Here is a 22124-nt window from a genome sequence, read left to right as displayed (position 1 = left end):
ACAAGAACTTTTGTGAGTGTTAAGTTGTTGCATTTCATGGTAAACTTCGCAATTTTCTGTATACAAAATTCAATAAGCCTAAAATTTTAGGACAATCTTGCAATTAGATTTACTAAGACAGCACCCTTACCGGCAAATGAAATCAGTTATTTTCTTAGTTGATTACTTTAGTTCTCCATTGAAAATAATTAGTATTAAATTAAAACTAATATCTAAATTCGGAAGTTAATGTTTAGCACGTGGAGTGAAGTTAAAATAAAATTATCACCCCAAACCGAGCTAAAGCTATATAAATGTTAATAACCTACCTCTACAACGCTGACATGTGCTAAGGAATTTAACTATTTAAAAATATACACGTATCTATTATGTAAATAGAGAAAAGTACCTCATTAGGTGAATCGATCAGACCAAAGGCAGATGGCATATCATCCGATTTACCAGGCGACAATCTACCTGTGACATCATCAGAATCGTCCACCTTTCTCTTCTGTGCATTTCCAGCATTCGGGCTACCAGCGTGGCCAAGTGGGCTTAGCTGGGCCATCATCAAAAAAACAAATAAATAACTAAATTTAGCCCAGCTTTAAGTTCGCGTAGATCCACTCGATAGTACTCTTACAAACTGGAAAAACGTTCGTCCGTATAACTCGCCTGCACACTTCACTGGAGTCTCGGCCGCACCTGAGCTACTCCGCCACAGGTGAGCGGGACTTAGTTGATTCCCCCCGTTCTTCTATCCCCCACGCTCAACTCCACAAACACTCCCCGAGTGCCTTCCCGGAAAAATACAGGGGGAGAGATGTGTCGGAGATAAACGCGCCGGTCTAGTCTACCCTGAGGCTTTTTCAAATTCTAGTCTCTTCCTTAGCATAAATTGGGACGCTCTACCTGTCTAGTTCCATTCTACCCTGCCGTAACGAGTGGGTCAGTCCCGAAAATGACCTTGACACTCGCGACACGTCCCGTAGTATCGTTTCGGTTTCGGTGCCACAAACGGTGACGAATTGAAAGCATCGTTTCTGATTTGTCAAAGTTACAATTGTGATTCGTGATCTCTATTGGATGAAATTAAGCACGCCTTCTTTGTCGATAAACCAATAGACTCTTCAAATGATACATGCGTCGATACGAAAACACGCCTACACTACGTCATATGGAAGTTTTTGCAAACATGTGGCGCCCTCTGTTAACAAAATATCTTAAGAAGAAATGGATTAATTTTGAATTTAATTAAAGCGTATTTTTATCTAAACCATTTCTCAATTTTAAGTTTTTATCATTTTTAATTAAGTTTTAAATTGAGATTATTTTAAAATACAAAAAAATAAAATTAATATTTTAAAAATTATTTTAATGTTTTTATAACTAAAAAAATTCTAAACATTTAATACTTTTATTTACAAAACTTTCTCGGGTAAAAAAGCATTTTAAAAAATTATGTAATTTCTTTTATTTTTTCCAAATTTAAAATTAGTATAACCTACACAAAATAATTTATTGAAGAGTTCAAAATTTAAAATCACCTAAAACTTTTAAAACACATTTAAGTCTATAGAAGTTCTTAAAATAAATCAGTTTTTATATATTAGCCATTTAAAAACTTAGATTTGTCACCTGATGTATGGATGAATGTACACAAAACAATAATTGTCGGGGTCAGTAAGTACACATGATCGAAACAAAAGTACCAGGCCGTGAAAATGTAAATAAAAAAAGGACAGATTCCGTCATATGACATCGTGATAATTATAGTTTTGCCCACTAGCAAACAATGGTACTAAATGGTGACAACATGGGAACCATCTTGGTTAAATACGAACAAAGATTTAACATGTTATTAAATCGTCCTTTTATTGTGCCGAAAAAGTCTTCGATTTGCAAATCTTTTAATCAAATTTTAAGTGCGTTACATTTTTGCACCTCAAATAGTTGTGTTAATTTAAAAATAAATAAAGTTAACATAAACCAAGAATAGAAATTAAATTTTTACACTTCAATCGATTCGATTTATAAAAGTTTTTTTTTAACTTTATTTATAGTTTAACATTCAAACAATAGTCAATAATATTGAAAAGCTCAATCCATCTTCCAATACTTATCTACAGATAATGATGTGTAAAAATAGTTTTTCTCGCGTTTATGTCCGTTTGTTTTCAACAACAATAGTTAAACTCTAATTATAAAAAAGAAAGAAAAGAAAAATATTTTAAACTAAAGCTCAGATTTTTCTGTAGATATTCTTTCACTTAAAATAGCTCGAGGGTTACAAATATTATGACAAATAAACGAAGTAAACTTGAAGGTCGGAGGTCATATAAATTAAATTTAACCGTTGCTACTCTTAAGAAAATAACTTAACAATAGAAAAAAGTTTTTATTTTTACGATCTTTCGAAGAAATTGAAATAAGTTTTAAGTTTTTCTAACGACTGATGTTTCTTTAATGCTCCACTTTGAAATAGGTTCGTAAAGTAGATAAGATTATGCTTTAAGCATGATCTTTTCTTATCTACCAAATTTCTACTCTGTTCTAATCCGGTGTAGGACGTCATGCTGGAGACAAAGATCATTATCTGTCCTGCAAACAAAAGGTGTAGAATACCTATCTCACCAGTATTTTGTCCCTGAACTGGCGACAGTTGCCTAGTTTGCAGACATTTGGACGGGGTGAGGACATTCTATGACTAAATAATTAATTTTCTGCTTAAAAAATAATATTCGTGTTATAGATTTTCGAACGGTATTTCATGATCGACGCAGAAATATTATGTGTCATATTAAACAGAATTAAATAATGTAAAATAATAATCATGTGATATATGAAATTTTTGCGTAGATTTAAGTTCTATAGTACCATTAATTGTTATTAGGTTACTATTAGTTATTGACGACAATAATATCTATGTTTAAATTCTTTAAATTTTATCAATTATTTTTAAAAATTACAATTAATAAATTTGATTATAATAATAAAATAACCTAGAGAGATTTTTCTTAATCGAATTATGAATGAGGGATGCAGAAAAATTTGATAGAGCACAAATATTAGGAATAACCTTAGTTAACTTAGCTATAAGAAACTATTTTACCTATTTTAGATACTTTTACCAAAGTATCCATCATTTGTTTAAAAGTATTTATAAAATTGATAGGGTTTGTAGGCATTATTTTGTTTATTACTTGTTTTAGCCAATGAGCTTCGTGCATATCTGTTAGTGGTTAAAAGGGAGCGGCTATTTCTATGTTAGTACAATTGTAGAATCTATCTATCATCGAGATAGAACCCAGCCGTAAATCACGTTGTTCTAATGAGTGGGGGAACTACCAAACCCGAAAATTAAGGCGGAAAAATCATCATCCTTCCCTTGGCAAAGTGCAAAATATACCCCGAATGGTGCAATAGTTATTTAATTTTTTTTATAACGTAAAATCTATAACAAATGAAAAATATAAACTTTAAAGTAAATCCTAAACTATCTAATTAAAATCAGAATTATCTAATAATGTTTTACAATATTTAACTTAAGAAGCAATATTTAATTTTGTAATAAAATTAAATCATTAATTATTCATTTTTTAAAATTTCATACCAATAAAAGAAGTAAACAATTTTTAAAAATTAAAGTTCTGTATATAAATAAAATTTGAAAACATTTATTTACAAACAATTAATTGAAATTATTATTAGGCTCCCATTTGTAAAGGTTAATGAAAATTAAAATAATTGCATTTAAATTATAATTTAAAATAAATTTTTAGTACATTAAAATAAGTTACGATATCTGTCTACAAATTCTAGTTTAAACGATAATAATTTAAGATTTCTTATTACAAGTTTATAAATAAACTTTTTAACCATTCGAAAAACATTTTTATTGTACATAGACTTAAACTTTATTGAAAAAGATTGAATTATGTTAATAAGTTAATATAAAAATGCATAAAAACTTAAAGCTCAGAAAAATTCAAGGCATGTAAATTTTTTTCATAAAAACCATCAATATTGAAGAATATATTTATTTAAAAAAACTTGTTTTAATTTATTAAAAAAGTAATAATGAAAATTGAAGTTTAAATGGCATAATGCATAATGGAAAGGATTATTTTAACATATAACAAGGGCATATGATGTAGCCTAATTAGCACTAAATAAATGATATAAAGTGGTGATTTATATACAATAAAACATAAATCTAAGAAGCATAACTAATACGATGTGTTACGAAGAGTGAGTATTTATGTATTCAGAGAAGCATATTACATTATGAGAATGCGATTGGATGTTATGATATCAGTAAGCAAGGTAACCCCCAATCGTCAGGGCAATCACTCTGCTTCAAGGTCGGGTGTGTCCACAAATAATCACTAGATTGGTTCATCATAATTAGGAATTTTAAACCGATGACATCACTCTAAATTATTAGATACTAATTATTAGAATTTTTCATCCAAAAATTAAGAATTATTTAACGCATTTTTTATGGTATTCAATATGAAATCTTTTTGAGATTCTTCATTTAAAAGGTCTTTACTGATTCTGTAATTTTTTTTTATTTTATAATTTTAAAAAATACATTTAAAAATTTTATGACTTGTTTGATCTTAAAAAATTTCATCGAATTCAATTTATCTATGAAATGTTAATACACAGATATTAATACAGATATATTATTAATTTTTTAAAGAAAATATATAATAAAACTTTATATAATTTTTAAAACTTTCAAAGTAATTTGCAATTTAATAAACATTTACAAAGTTATACTTTCAAATGTCAAGAATTTTATGTAGAATTATCATCATAAAATCGATAGCGATGAAGAAGTTAAAATTTTTACTTTAATTATATTTTTTTCTCATAACTTAAAGTAAAATAGTCAACAATTTAAGAAAAACAATAATTGTAAAGTTATTCAACTGTTAAAATCAATTCTATAAAATTAAATAATATTTATTTAAAAAGTTATGAAAAAATGTTGATTAAAAAAAAAACAAGTTAAAATAAGATTATAAAATCATTATAATTTTTCTGATTTATTATGTTTATAGTTTGTCTAAAATTATATTTAATATATATATAAATTTCTAAGGGAAAAACGAAATAAATTCTGTGAATTAAATTTATTAAGAATTTTTTAAATTATAATAAAATTTAATTATAAAAATAAAAAATTTCGAACTTTCCCTTATTAAACTTTAATCATAATAATGTAAAGAAATCGCTGTTTTCATATAAGAATTACAACAGATTTATTTTAAAACTAATAATAAAGATTAAGCTAAGATTTCATAACTTATAACAATTGAAACTGTTCAAATTTATAAACTTTAAAATATTTTTAAGGAAGTAAAACCGAAAAAATATTTAAAATACAAATCTTAAAATAAATTTTAATTAATTTGAATAGAAATATTTTAAGAATGCACAAAAATTCATGGAAAATACTTAAAGGATGAAGAGATTAAAACCTTTTCTCGCACAAGTAATGTTGTGTCTTTTAAAAGACATTAAGAGAGACAAAAAAGACATTGTTTTTCTAAAAATATGTATAAATAAATAATTAGCACAATAAACTATCAAGAAAATCTCTAAGATAAGCCTCTTAACTTAATTCTTCTTAACATAGATTAGATTGTTTGTGTCACACAAGTAAACAATTCTAGTTAAGGCTATTATTCCGATATAATGAATATTTATAGGACGATTAATGAACTTAATGCATTTAATGTATTTTTTAACTTATTTTAAAACCTTAAAAAGAATTATCTGTACGTTCATTAGTTCATATTAACACTCAAAATATGTAAACTATTTTTATAAATCTTATTTTTTTGTTTTTATTATTAAAACAAACGGAAATTTGTATTTTGAAAATGCTTTTAATTAAAAATTTCATATTAAATAATAATTTTATTTTTAAAAAGTTACTTTGTACATTATAATCAGATAGCCACAATCATAATACAATTTAATTTTAATGAAATTAAATCAATATTGTAAAATAAACTGTTTTAAAAATATGCACTTTCATTTCTAAAAAAAAAGGAAGTAATTTTGTGAAGAAAATAACGTCCATAAAATTAAAATGACAACTAAAAGTTGATAATATAACCATTTTTTCTTTTTTTTTAATTTTAAATCTACGTAAATGGGTGTAACTTAAGTTCTAGCATTATCTATGGGAAGTGTTTAAACAAATATGTCTCATTACGTAGCAATTATTAACGCGTAATATAAAACGTGTCCGGTATAAGGAAGGAGTAACCGTGTTACTCTCTTTAGCCCCGACCACCTTATTAATCACTTTGAGTCCTGCGAAGAAATCGAACCGACAATTAAAGTGTCTTGTCCACCCTGGGCGTTAACTGCCGCTAATGCATATTTAATTGGTGCACAGTCGATGTTATTCAGAAAACGTTTCTTGTGTAACTAAATGACATCTTCCCTATTGAAGATACATTGAAATGTGGAAAATTACCCTTACCTAATTATTCCTATCAAAAAATTAGATCGGTAGGTTATAAATACTCGCTCTGGAATTTTTGTACCTCTTTTACAGGATATTTATTTCTTCATTATTATGCGCTGTGAGATGCATTAACTTTTTAGTTAATGTTACATTGAGCTTGGTCATTTATAATATTTAATAGTTAATATACATTATTTTATCTGATATATTTTTTAAAACTGGTCAATTTACAATTTTAAAAAGTGTTAAGTTTGCTTTTTTTTTCTTCTTATTTATATTAAATTATAAATCTCTTTGACACGAAATGTGTTAAATTCTTCATCTGTATGATGAATAGATAGGAACTTTAAAATAGTCTATAGCTTTTAAAAAAATTCTCTCTCTTAAAATATATATTTATATTTGTTTTTACATATTTAAAAGAATTAGTAAGCTGTTTACATGTTTATAAATCCTAATCTCTGCTGGAATACACGGAACTGCTTAACAAAAATCCGTTTTCTATATAGTATGTAGTCACGGATGACAGTCGCTATAGTTAAATTACGAGTAACGTTAAGTCACGTTATGCCTCAGGATGACTATAACAGGGCGGTCTTTATGTACTCTTAGGGAGCATAAGTCATAACACGTAGATAGATTGGGCGCAGAAGTGCCAATAACTCTACAAATATCGAAACTTAATGCATAATTCATTAAGTTTCGTTTCCAGATTTTTTTATGTCAGAAATCTTAATCTTTTTTGCAAGTTTGAAAGGTTAATCTAAAAAAGTTACTTTAAAAAACATTTACTTTTAATGTTAATGAGTTATTTTAATAGTAAAATTGTTTTAAACTGCTTTTTTTAATTGATTCAAAATCTTAATTTAAAACAATGAAAATTAAGATTTTAGAACAATCAGAAGTGTAAACTATTAATTAAACTTAATTAATTACGCTATAATTATTAGTGTAAACTTATAATAAAATTATTAAAATAAATTAAATATCCGCTATTTCATCACGTAAAACAAAACGGAATTTCTAGCTTTGCCATAAGGTTTATTTACTTGAACAAACTTGATATTATGAACATAAAAAACTAAATTTTATTCAAATTGACTGAAAACTTATCCGGTTATCTACGTAAGTATAAAAATAGGCTAATCTACTATTTCTTTCTTAAACAAAAAATTTTATTTGGAAACTATTCTAAAGGTCATTTATATTAATAAATAATAAAACACTCGTCGTATTTTTAATAGATAATAAAGTTTTTTTTAACGATGAACTTAAAATTATAGATATAAGCTTATCATAAAAATGTTTATAAGAAGGATATGTAATAGATTTAAATTAGTAATTAACGCATTAATATTTATTATAATAATATAAAAATTCTACCAGACAAATGTCAAAAATAATCTAACAAGTTTTTAGACATTGCAAAATTAAAAGCCGATCTTTTAAAAATTAATTATAATTGTTTCCAAGAATGAAGTAAATAGAATAAAGAAAACATGATTTACATTCAAGTTTAAATTAACCTTGTAAGTTACACAATATTACAAGTAAGCCTACTGAGGTTTTAACATTGTACACTTTTTTTCGTAACGCTCATTTTATATACATTAATTAAGGCGTGTTCATAGATCAGCTCAATTAAAGCTTTGTCCAATCGCTACATCACTTAAGAACATGGGCTAATTGATTATGTAGTAGCCTTTTCGACTTACATTTAATGTCAACATAGCTGTAGCCGCTTTGTTATCAGCGTATGAGGAGTTAGCATCTTAAAAAGGTTGACATGCGGTATAACCTTTGAAAATAATTATATAAAAATCTTAATTATTTATTAATTTAGAAGAATAAATATATAATTAAAGAAAAAATTCTAGAAGTGTACACATCATATGTATGAGAAGACATTGCCTCTGGCTTTCCCAAGCTCTAAAAAGATATTAGGAAACGAATAGGGTGGTGACTTTGCGTACCAGGCTCTAGTAGTAATTGGCACCAAAGGTTTATTAAGTAGTTTAATTAGCTTATGCTAATTGGCAGAAATTATCTAATCAATTTTGAAGATAGAATGTAAAATTCATTTTTGAAAAACTAAAAAAAAACAGCTCATTGAACTTCTTACAATTAATTCTGCATTATTTCTATCTTGGCTTTGAAATGAAATTATAGAAATTTAATAAACTTACTTTAAAAAGTTAAAATCGTTTGCTTTTTAGTGTAGAAATATTTAAATAATGTAAGATTCTGAACGTAACTTAATTCAGAAAGATTAATCTTAGTCACGCTAATTTATAATTTTGAAAAAATGTGCAAGAATTTCAAATGACCTTTATAAATTATTATAAAGGTCATTTGAATATAACAATATTAAATATTAACAAATATTTGTGGTATTTATGATGCAGATTGCGAACAAAATTCGTTAATATATTTAATGATTATTAAAATTTGCGAAGCTAAAAATTGATATCATTTATTGATATTTCGTGGAGAGTTTATCGTCATTATGTGACCTGAAAAATAGCACTCATGTTTTTAAGATCAAATAACCCATAAAAATTTCATTGATATTGAACTATTGATACAAGCTGTCGATATGTCTCGCAACTAAGTAGTTAAATCTTTTCGTGGTTTCAGATTTATGTTAGTGTTAATAAACTGAAAAACAAACTTTATTCGAAATTTGCCTTAATATTTTTAAATTTATTTATTTTCGTTTCTGCTTTAATATCAAATTTCAACATTTTCAATAGCGAAAATCTTAAAAAATATTGAAAATAATCACGCGTTAAAGATTAAACATACAACAAAATTATAAAATAAAAATGTGATCAATCATTAAGCTTTTTAAGGAAAAAACATTAGGAACTGTTAACATAATTAACTTCTTTAATTAGCAGCAATAATTAATAATTCATTCATAAATATATAAATTTCCTCAAGCATCACCTAAAAAAAATAATTTAAATCAATATCTAGTAAGAAGTTATAGGCTAACTTTTCTATTTTTTAATAATATAAAAACAAATCTAATTTTCGAAAATTAAAAGCGCCTACATGTTGAATAAAAATAAGAATTTAAAAATAAATGAGCAAAGTTACAGTACATAAATAATTCACAAATCAACATAACTTTTAAAAGTGATATTTTCATATTTTACATCAATCACACCCATTTATGTCATTGGTATGCAATATTCTAATTCATTTTTGCTTGACTTTCTTTTTTGTAATATAAAAATTTAATTGAAAACCACACGTAATCGTAATAATATAACCTTAAAATTACATAGGTTATAAATATTTTTTAAAATTTTATTTTTCTTAAATAGATTTATTTAAAAAGTTGAATGCATTTAAAAGTACTTATTAATGTCTTTTTTTCTTAATGGAATGCAAACAGCTCCAAATGAACTGCTTTGAGGTACCAGTAAACACAGCCAATAAGATACCACTGACCTGTCAGGTCAGACTTCAATTTGACCTCTTTCCAAGAAGTGAAAAGTTGATTGGACTTGTCTTTGTGTTTTGATGTTAAGTTTTCGTACCGTCTGACGCTAATAAGATTTCTGATAGTAGAAAGAGAGCTAACAATTAATAACAGAAAAAAAATGTTACTTCTTCGCACTTTCTCTGCAATGTGTATCATACGTCTCCTAAAAGTTATAATACGCCTCGTAAAGTTATAATGAAAAATGATATAGAGCACTTCAAATATTGATACTTCTACAGTAAATTTTACTTTTTATCAAATTTTCCTCGCAATAGTTTAGTTTTTAAATTGTCTTCTTGATCTTAAATATTTTTCATTGTCAAACAGACTAACACAGTTTTAATATGTATATTTATAGAAATTATAATTTATATTATATATATCTTATCAAACTATTTATTTTCGTAATTTATTATAAAAAATATGAAATATTTAAATTATAACCATCTTAAGTTAGTATCCTATAATTACAGTTGCTCTATATTTTTTGTTTATATTTAAAAAAAAAGTGAAAAATAATTTAAACCTAAAAATTTTTATAATTATAAAGTATGGAAAATTACTACTTTGAAGATTCTATATCATTTTGTTTGACAGACCACGTAATAATTAGATTAAAAGATAGTTCTAAGCAAAAATAATGTAAGGTAGATAGAACAAATAATGAAAAATTTATAGCGTAATTAATCAAATTACGGACTTTTCAATCAATAATACTTAAATTTTTTAAATTTATCGACAGTTTTAAGTGGCAAAATATAAAAAACAAAAGAATATATACACATATAGCCTACACACACACGTATATACTGTATTCACAATATTCATCTGGCTTCCTACATATTGATAAAAAAAAAAGTAGAATATGGATGATCTTTAACATATTTAGTAAAGCAAATTAATTACTTGAAATCTATTTACAAAGGACATTGGTTAAGTTTTATGTTAAGCAACGAACCATTTAAATGTAACAGAAATGGTCTAGTGCAATCTGATGCATACGCTACTGTTGCAAGTGAGTAATTGCACGAAGGTCAATCAGCAGATCCATCATTCAGGTGCTTGTTGGCAATAATAGCTCTGTCCTTCTAAACTACCCTTCATAAATTCGAGACTAAGAGATAAGTTATATTTTTCAATTAGCGCTTACGTTTATATATTGTTCGAATTGATGATTGTATCGTTACTGATGTTGAACTTCATAAATAAATGTAACTCTTAAGTCAAATTGAAAAGGTTTTATTTAATAATCATTCTACGAGATATTCATTATTATAAAAAGGAATGTAAGAATGTTACAATGGGCGTAACAAATTATCTACTTGTTACACTTATGAATGAGGAAGAAAGCAATGAGAACAGAATAGAAAATGCATATGAATCGTCCATAGAAGTGTTCGGTCGTAGAATGCTTATCAATCAAACACATAGCATGTGTCACGTTGTCTATTCTATGGGCAATCATCTGTCATAGCTGTTGATCTTAAATATCTATTATTTTTTTATTATTATTTTTTAAATTCTTTCTAGTTATAAATTAGTCTGTACGTTGTTAAATGTGAAAATTATTTCAAATTAGATTTTTGAACTAAAGGTAAAAACTGTTTGCTAATTAACTTGAACGCACCTTTTGATCTTTGAGAATGCCATGGAGGGAATCTCTTCACGCTCCGATGACAAGCTTGGATGGTAATTAAGTCGAGAGACCTGTTTTATGTACCGTCAGATGATGGGCTTAGTTGATTCCGATGGAAGTTACCATCAACCATGCGACAAATCGATGGTGTGGGAATCGCATGGAAGTTCCACGCTTTTGCAATAACATTCTCAAGAAATGAAATCATCCGAACCATGCGACTTTCTCATAATTAAAATACGTACCAACGATGTCACGAAAGCTAATTATCACCCATGTTATCGTGAGTGCACTTACACAACAGATTAAATTGGGCATTTCTAGGTCGATAATGAATTTATTTTATGTTGCAAACTTAATTTAAAAATTAATGAACAACTTTTGAATTGCATAATTATAATTCATAATATGTAGTTTTACAAATATATATTGATAATAACAGATAAATATAATTCATTAATTTGCACACAATAATAATTACTTTTTAGTATAATATATTTACTTTATGATATAATATTAATATTTAATCTATACTATATTTTTCTATAAATCAATAGTTCATCTGACACGTCGTTTGATAGTGTTTTATTCTGTAAGTGTCACAATCTTCTAAATTTGTACAGTATGAAATAATGTAAAGATAATAAAGTAGCTAAATTATACTGTTTTAATTTCTTCCTCCCAAATTAGTTATAGAAAAGATAGCTTATGCAAATGATAAATACCATAAGGTATATATAGTATTTATCATTTGCATAAGCTATCTTTTCTATAACTAATTTATAACGTGTAATTTATAGCATTTGATTTTTATTTTAATTTAATGTATACAATTATTAAAGTAAAGTATATGTAAGTATCATTCGAATAATTTATAAACAAAAATAATAAAATCTAAGCGCATATACTGTCGTATAATTCACACATTCTATACAAGATATAGGCTATGTTGTAGAATATACTATTATTCATCCATCATTTAGTAATTATAAATCTGTTCAAACTATTTCTACTTAAAATATGATTTACAGTTTATTTGATTTGCCTTACTTAATCTTAACTTTGCTATTAAATTATTGTATTGTGCTGTAAAATGCTAATAATTATCCATTATTCATATATTTTTCAAAACATAAGTATCTTGCAAGTTTAAAAAAATACAATAGCAATATATCGAACGACTAATTGCTTTTTAACAATGATTTCTCATGCATATAACGACCGTTATACCTCGATAACACGTGACTGGAATGATTCCGTTTAACCGTTAACAAAATGGATCGTGAAATAGTAAAATTTATTAATTATATTTACACTTATAACGTGATTTGTTTACTTTTTATGATGAAATGGTACATATTTTGATAGGGGAAAAATCTATGATTTCCTTGTGAAGTTATTACATTTTCCAGTTTGAGTTTTTCCCTTTGTTACAAAGTGTCATTGAATGTAAAGAACGGCTACTGTCGTTCTATGAATAGAAGGTATGATTTTCGTGATTAATGTGATCACATCTCCGACTAAAGATGTATGATACAATCATCTTTTGAGAAATGAAAAAGGTTGAATGAGATTTATTTTGAAATATGAAAGAGCACCCTCAGATTGTACTAGCCGCATTATAATTACCTCATAACTGATGATCCAGGATCATTCCTTTATATAATCTTATATATACATTAAAAAAAAACTAGAAAGAATCTACTAAAATATAAGAACTAACCAGAAGTTACTCTATTGAATGTACGAGGAAGGTAGTCCTGTTTTGCAAACTTTATTATTAATCACAAAAATGGCCATATTTTAAAAGGAGAGATATAATATATATCTTCCTGCCTACAACAATAATCTAAAAGAATATAAATTTTCGAGTAGGTTCAAGTTTAATTACGTGAGAAACATACTAATCATAACTTTAACTACGTTATATTAATTTTTTTAATTTAAAACAGACGAAAGGGAGTGAATTTATATTTAAAAAATTATGACTCTACTCCTATTTCAAATTATAAAAATTGTGGTCAGCATTTTTATACATTGTAACCAAATAATATGTTAAATCCTTTAGCTCGGATAATCATTAAATTTTTAAATATTAAAAAAAAATTAATAATAGTGATGCGTTTATATAAAAGTGTAGTGGAAGAGGTCATCCAACTCTATCATGACTTTTGTTGAATCGCGTACATCTATAATTCTTCACAATCATCTTTTTCTACTTCTCTTCTCCTCCATCAATTTTTCTATCTCCTATATATTACGTGCCGAATCTGGCCCCCCTGAGGCCTTTCTATCTATAACTGAATGTCATAGCTCGTGCGGTCACGCGCTTCATTCTTAAACTGACGGACAGGTGCAAGCGGTCAATCAAAGACTTTAAAAAAGGGAGAGAAGAAAAAGAAAAAACAGGAAAAAAAATTTGAGAATCGGTTATTTTGACAAATTGTACATGTCTTGTAAAAACTACTGAATGACACTCCAAGACGCCATATTGGTGACATATTTACGATGTTTCATACGTTAACTGAATCCCGTTTTTTGATTGCTATTTTATGTTTTGGGGGATTTTTTGTTAATTATATATTATTAATTAAATAGATTAAATATTGTTAACAATTTTAATATGAAATTAAACCTTAGAAAAATTATACCCTTATTATACTGCATAATACCGTAACAATATCTATTTTCAGATGCTTTTAATCATATTTATGTTAATTTGTAATGTAAAATTTGAATTTTTGTAAGATCAAGAATAATGTTTATAGTATTTATGTATGTTTTATTATATGGAGGAAAGCTATTGATTGTATTTGAAAGGTTAAATTGAATGCAATTGGAAACGATCTTGAAGGCGTTAACGCGCTCGCAAAAATGTTTTTTTTAGAACTTTTTAACAATTATTCTGCTGTCGATTTATAATTTCATGAAATCTACCGCGAGAAAAGCAACTAAAAATGCGTTAAATGATACTAGATATACCTCCTAAAATTAATTAATTGCGTCACAATGTCATAACTATTTTAGAATATAATCGATACTAAAAATATAAGTTAATGAAATTCTTAACTATAATTAAAATTTCGTTTTTCATCTTTATAAGAATATATCCAAGTCCATTTACCGCGGTCTGTTTTGTATGTAAATAAATAAAGTAGGTTGAGTTTTGCCTCCCACTTGACTGACATTTGACTTATCACAAAATATAGCCCGAAGCAAATTGCTCGGTCTTTGACGGTTAAACCTAATGCATGATTAGCACCTGTGTCTATCCATCTCGTTTCTCCACCCCAAATCTCATCTCTCCCTCATTGCTGTTCATCTCCTTCGTTTCATTTTCGGAAAATCCCTCTCACCTTCATAATTACAAGCCGGTAGATGCCAACTGACGAGCAGACGAATGTGGGGGAACGTTACGGAAATTGTCAGCTTGATAAGTGCTCACCCCGTATTATTGTACTCTTATATTGATGTATCGAAGGTCACGTCTACTCGGATCAATATTTACATTATATAAATATTGATAGAATGACAAATAAAATAAGCTGTATGAAAAGAGTCATACTTAAAGGTTTAATAAATTTATCAAATGCTAAATTTTGACAGTTTTTGCTATTGAATGGACAGTTTATTACATCAAGATTTCATTACAAAATAAACTGATTACAATGACTAACACGTTATAAATCTATACATGACACTCATTAATTATTTTATGCAAAAAATAAAAGAAAAATTAACTTTATCATTAGCTTCTGATTATCCTTCTGATAATGGGAGAAGTTTAATTTAACTCATAATTTCCTATTAAGTTCTATATTATATATGCATTTATAGGAAGAAATTTATTGTTTAAACATAAGATTTATAATAATATAGATAATAAAATAAAACAATTTAATGTAAAAAAATAACAGTGTTTTTGTTTAGGAAAAAAACTGTGAATTTTAATGTATAAACCAGATCTTTACGTAAAAGAATTCAAAATCCAGACTGAAATGTACGGTATCAAGGTGAGATGCAAACCGACATTCTTTGGTTAGTGAATTGAACATATCGAAAGACGTGTGTTTAGAATCCTACCCTATTCCAAATATTTCTTCTTTTGTTTGTGGCTTTATGAGTCACATTGTGGTTTGTGCAATAGAAATTGCACTTTAAATGTATTAGCTATTTATTAACAAAATGACATTAAATTAAAGTTATTTAGAACGTATCTAAATAAATTCTTAACCTAAAATATTTATTTGTATTGTAAAATTTAAATATGAATAATTTTAATTTAAAAAGAAAAAAAATTGAAAGTTTCGAATTAAAGTTCCACTCATAATTTTTCCTTAATAAAGAAGAATAATTTAAACGGATTATAAATTTAATTTCATGAAGCCAAAATGAAATTTTTAACATTTAAGAAGTTTTATTTTTAATTGAGCAGTAAACGATTCCAAACAAATCATCATACTATAAATGTATCGATATTTTCAATGTCTTCTTCCTATTCTGACGTAAATATTAGTTATTTATTGTTTATTTATATAGAAAATGCATCTTAGTTATACGATTTTTATATTTTATAAAGGTTAAATATTGCCACAATGCTAAAAGTAATCAATTAGAACTACTATACTTAATGCTTTAAATTCTGAATAGAAAGGAAGTAATCATTTAGAAGTGCCTATTAATTATAAAAATCTTCTTATAGGCTTATATCAAGTAGAAATTATCATCTTTTGAGGTAAACGTTACGTTTTAGTTTAAATTAATATTAGATGTAGACCCATCTTTTGATTCAAATCAATCAAAAACAACATAGTACAAATCAGAGTAGTAATTATTGCAACATTTTTATCACAATTTAAAGTCATAAGGAAGAATAAATCTTTACATTTCATAATCACATAATCAATACGATTCTTTAAAATAAAGTATTATTTCTTTAAAAAATTCAAAAATTGTTTATCTCCTATAATGCTAATTTCTAAATGACAGCACACAAAACACTTCAATTTACTTAAAAATATGCAAAAACGGTCGCTTTTTTCAAATTTGTATTTTATGAATAAAAATTTATTATTATTTTACTTGTAAATAAGCCATGACAAGTAATTTATTTTATGTAATATTTCGTTACTTACTTTTAAGGTAACATTTGAAGACAGGTAACACGATTTCTTATGAAAATAACTTGCCGATTGTTCAAACTGTGCATAAATAATAAAATTTATAATATTCTAATTTAAATTATAAGTGAATAAATTTAAATAATAAAAATTGAATAGTTTACATTTTTTTAAAATTTTATTTTAAATTTAGATATCTTTTAGACAATTTAAATAAGTTTATTTAATAGTTTGCTTTTACAAATGCTGTATAGGTATAAAACCTAAAATTTTTATAAAAATTTTCAATTATTCGAACAAAATTTTCTATCAGAGAATTATCTTAATTATTTATAGTTATCTGATTCACTTTTGAGTTTTCCCCCCTCTCTCTCATCTAACAATTTGTTACAGCTATCACAGGTATAATTTTTTTTTAAATAAATACCTACAGAATTTTAATTAAACATTTTATGCGCATATTTATCTTATTTATAGTTAATGTTTTAAAATTAAAAGTTCAATGTAAACAATTCTTTAAATTAAAATATTGTTTATAGCGGAAATACCGATTGCTTTTACTCCTTAAAAAAGTTACATTCCATTCGACACTCATCTAAGTTAAAGATCTCATAATTTAAATAAGGAAGCTTCCTCATTTTTGATAGATGAATGTTTTCTTAAAAAATTGTTTAAAAAGTAATAATTTATAACTAAAAATTTCCTTAATCTCGTACATAAATTTTGAAAGCTATTCTCAAGTATCTTGTACCACCCACAAACGAACAATAGACTATCATTGGACCGATTAATGATCGATGGTTTAAGCTATATCCATCGGTTAAAGTAGCATATATATATTTTAAGAGCTAACAACGAAAAAAATAAAGAAAAAATGGTAGCACAAGTTGGAGTTTAGTCACGACCAAAAGATAACATCACTTTGTGATAAGAAATCTCGCCGCTGTAAACTTAAGTCTATTCCATCATATTGATTAAAAGGCAACAAAGTGGTATAAATCATAGAGGGGTAGTTATTTCAACAGCTTCATGTTTTCTTAAAAGATTTAACCTGTTAAGTCCGTTTTGTTGTAACGTATACGTCGAGGTCAATGGATTGGCATTAATGTATTACGAGTAAAGTAGCCTTAACTGTGATTAATGATATTTTATATCAAAAGTGACTATTTCTAAAAAGGCATTTGCTTCACTTTATAATTTACCTAAAGAAAAGCTCAGTGTATTTTGTAGATAATTCCACTAAATCACTCCTCCTAAGATCAGTAAACTCGCCAGAAAACAATTATTAGATACTAGTAAGCTTTCTAAAACTATTTCTATGTAATTGTTATGAGAGGGTTCTCTTCGAGATCTTTTGTTGTTGGATAAAATATGTGAAAATTAAGTTTTTTTACGAAGGTACTGCAGTAAATGAGCAATATTGTGATTGTAAAACGTGGTATAGGATCTAGACGATATAGACGACCCCAAAAATAGGTAGGGGAAGATGCATGAAGTAGTAGTTGGTAGCACATCACCCCCGTTTGAAGGCAGCCTACAATTTAGTTGTCAGGTGTCTGAGATTGGAAGCCATCCCGCTGTTCCACTGTGTAGGAGCAGCGACTTTAGTTCTTTTCATCCTCCGGCTGTTTCTGATCATCCTCTTTTACCATTCCCTCCTTCGCCTCAGGTCTTTTATAGTATATTAGCATGCCCAATAGTACAGAGATTACAGTAATGTACACGTTTACTGTGTTTCTGAATAAGGAAAAGCTCTTTTTCAAAATGGTGAGGACAAAATATCTTGCTACGGATGAAGATAACTTATTAATCGTTGATTACTTAGTCGTGCTAATAAGTAGGTCCTATATTTCGTGCAGTTCTTAAATTGGAAAGGAGGAAGAAGCGTACATGACAGTTTTCAAAAGATGAAATGTGATCAGGCTAGTTTCTCATGCATTCCCGCACCTGCTTACAGCCAGAGGCTTCTTGATTGTTAAATCCAGCAATGCCACTGAACTCACTATTTTACAATGTGACTGAGGGTGGTATATGAGATTTTTTTGTTTGTTTCATTTCCTTTTTTCGTATTTTATATCCGAATATTGTTTCAATGATTTAGCTTAATTATATTACGATAATAACGTTGCATGTTCGCTTACATTTTTTTTCTTCATTTCGATGACTTCTTAAAATCAAAATATCAAACGAGATACAGGAAGCATCCTTTAATTATCGTCTTCGATGACCCTGGCTTATAGGCCAAAGGTCACCAATTCACCGGAAACCGACAAAAAGTAGTCGAATAGAATAAGGGGCGTCGGACGAGCGTTACAAAGAGAGGCGCCTCGTCAGGTGCCCTCTCGTATGCCCCCCTTATCCAAGCAGCAGGTGAGAGAGAGTCGATGGGGAGAGGGGGTCGAAATACTGGATTGATTTCCTGAACCCGTCGATTCGTTCCGTCCAGTCCCCAAATTACGGGTCGAACAAAAGGGCATCTTCCCCAACTCGGCGCTCTACGGGTCATAGGTCATTTACGTACGGTGGTGATGGAGGCCATTTCTCACTCCACCCCAAGATTTGTTGTCAAAAGTCAGACGTAGGTATTGTTCCTAAACTAGTCTCGTCTGAAAGTTAAAAATGTCGCATACCACAAACGATTTGGCGTCTGCATGTAATGATGAAAATTGTCTCTTGCCGAAATAACTTCTTAGAATTGAAGAAAAGAACGTTGAAAATAGAAAGGTTGTTATTATGATAAGCAAGGGCTTAAACATAAATCTTATGCTTTCATAAACAGGCTTTTGTAGATTCGGATATAAGCCAATTAAAAAATAGGAGACGTCATATAAATTGATGTTTTAATATTTGTTTGTTTAAGCATGTAACAGAGTGATATATTTCCAACTGAATTCTTCGTATAGTAAGATAATAAGTTAGTTAGATTTACACACAATGTAAAATTTATGCTATAAAATGACTTACGAACTAGGTTTCACTATTCGTATGCATATAAATAAGTTCCGCTATGCTAGATCGAAGTTACGTAGATGCAACTTGATCGCCAATCACTATTATAAATTCAACGTTATAATTGTTAAAAAATTATACATTTATTTAATTTAAAAAGTATAAAAGTTCAACATCTGAAGAACATTAGATCGTATTTGTATCTGGCCTGAAGAAAACTGTCTCGTCATTTCTATCACGTTAAAATTCACTTTTATTTTTAAATTTTTATTTTATTCAGCGTTTTATATTTGCCTTATTTTCAGATTGACCATTAATAAAGCAATTTATTTATCGAAAAGTAAAATTGATATGAAAGATAAAATTATTCATATTTAAACTAAGAAACATTCGAAATGAATGCAATTCCAGAGAATTCTTGAATTTTACACAAAAATTCTTAAGTGGTGGACAACTTTTTAAATATTTTTTGAAGTTAAATTCTAAAAGAAAGAAATTAATATTTCAGATAAACTTTCACAATGCATTTGGCTTAAATTACTTAACGCAATGCTAAAGCATACAGATTTTCGAAGTTATATTTTAATTTAGAAAGTTAGAAATTACTTTTTTGATTTTGAAAAATGTATATTCAAATCGTATTTACTTAAATTTTCAACACTAATCTATAGATTAAAAGCAACTAAGTGCAGTAGATTCATTTCGGTCTTTATACTTTAAAGATTCACATATTCTTAAGAAGCGTAATTATGTTAAGAAATAAAATAGGGGGAAAAAAGATCGAGATCGTTGACCTAATAAAATAAAAATAGTTTGCAAACGACTCGAAAAAATCCCCGAAAATCGTTTCGAATTAGAGCCATCTTAGTAATAGATGTGAAAAGATACTGTTTTGTGAGAAATATTTCTCATTCTTCAACCAAAATAACTGGTTATTTTCTTAGCGTCAGAGATGAACTATCAGAAATTTTTTCCATCGAAACCTTTAGAAGATGCAAAATGGCTTAAGGCAAATGGGTGACTGTCATATTTTTTCCTTATTCTAAGTCTTTATGTAGGTCTAATCATACCGAACACCTAGTATGAGAAATGAGTTTTCCTACGCTACCATCTATGCCATTACTAGATGCGAGGTTCTTTGACTCGTTTTTGGTAAAAACTAGCTTCGATGTTACTCTGTAGAATTCTTTAATGATGACTTCATACTCGACAATCAATCAAATATTCGAATAAAAAAAAAGAAAGAATAGTTTATAATTAGTTATTGAAAAATACATTAGTCTTTTACTCTTTTTAATTATACTTATTTAGAAAATTAAATATATAGAATTATGCTTTTATAAATTAAACAAGAAATGAATAAAGAAGAAAGGATCCTTCATAACTTTTTGACTTTGATTTTCCAAGCTACTGTCAATAAAAACTTTTAAAAATGCTATCAACGAAAATTTATGGCCATTAATTTTAAAAATACACAGTAAAAATTTATAAAAGCATTATCATTATTTATTAAATCTATAAATTTTTATTTTAAAATCATCATTGATGAAATTTTTAACGTTAAGATTGTTAGGAGAGTTATCATTTAGCGCTAAAATTAAGTCTTCACAAGCTAAAATTCTCTTCAGATATTTAAGTTTTGAAAATTTTAAATGAAATTAACAATAAAATATTTTAAAAATTATCTATTTATTTATTAAATTACAATAAATTAAAGCGTTGCGTTTTACTTTTTAAAAAGATGACATTAATAAAAATATTTTGTTTAATTATAGAAATTCAAGGTGAAAATTTTACATAGGAACCATTATTAAAGCTTTTAATCATTTGATATTAAAGAAACCATTTTAAAAAAATCCTAAATCTTAAAATATTATCAATAAATATTTTTAGACCAGGTTAAAATATTCATTGATAGTACCTTTCCGTATTGAATGAAAAACTGCTAATTTTTTTTATTTATATATTTATTTTTTTCCCTTCGGAATTTCAAATTAACTAGAGATATACTCAGACATTCATCACTACAGTTCAGGTTCACTGCACGAGTGTTAGATGACGTCATTAACGCGTGGCTGGGGGCAACACAGGTGCACGCGCCAACGGACGTAATGAACGCACGTAGATGTTCGCGTAAAACAGTACAAACAAGACAGGAAGTCGGTTACCTCAGGGTTCTGACATAAACACGTGAGATTTACCCTTAAGTTACTCTTTGATTTGTTATAATGCCAGATGAATCATTAGTTCTAATTGGGGTATCACTTTCTAACGTAGTTTTTTTTTTCTTACCACCTTGTCGTTTCTGTCACTATTACATTTTTAAATTATGCTAACTTATGCGTAAACAAATGTTTTTAAGAGTGTGTAACTCAATGTTCCTTGTTTTAATTAGTTTCTGGTGCAGAGTTCACACATTTATGTTCTACATCAGGGAACTAAGAACAGATACAT

The 22124-nt window shown here is 27.3% G+C and overlaps 1 protein-coding gene across 2 annotated transcripts in view; it reads right to left on the bottom strand.

Annotated features, from left to right (window-relative positions):
• The window catches only part of LOC136973945 (transcription factor AP-2-beta-like), a 53512-nt gene that overhangs the window by 25767 nt on the left and 5621 nt on the right, over positions 1–22124 (bottom strand). Inside the window, exon 1 of one of the 2 annotated variants that reach the window (XM_067268717.1) lies at positions 389–802. The exons of the other annotated variant lie outside the window; for it this stretch is intronic. Within the exon in view, the coding sequence (XP_067124818.1) occupies positions 389–550 (162 nt within the window). The 5' untranslated portion in view covers positions 551–802. Of the gene's footprint in view, positions 1–388; positions 803–22124 lie in introns of those variants that run through there. 2 annotated transcript variants of the gene reach the window in all.

Source organism: Centruroides vittatus, unplaced genomic scaffold (assembly GCF_030686945.1).
Source record: "Centruroides vittatus isolate TY-2023 unplaced genomic scaffold, ASM3068694v2 contig_3324, whole genome shotgun sequence".
NCBI classification, from domain to species: Eukaryota; Metazoa; Arthropoda; class Arachnida; order Scorpiones; family Buthidae; genus Centruroides; species Centruroides vittatus.
The sequence above is the reverse complement of the archived record's forward strand: the minus strand, read 5'-3'. Positions and strand labels throughout refer to the sequence as shown.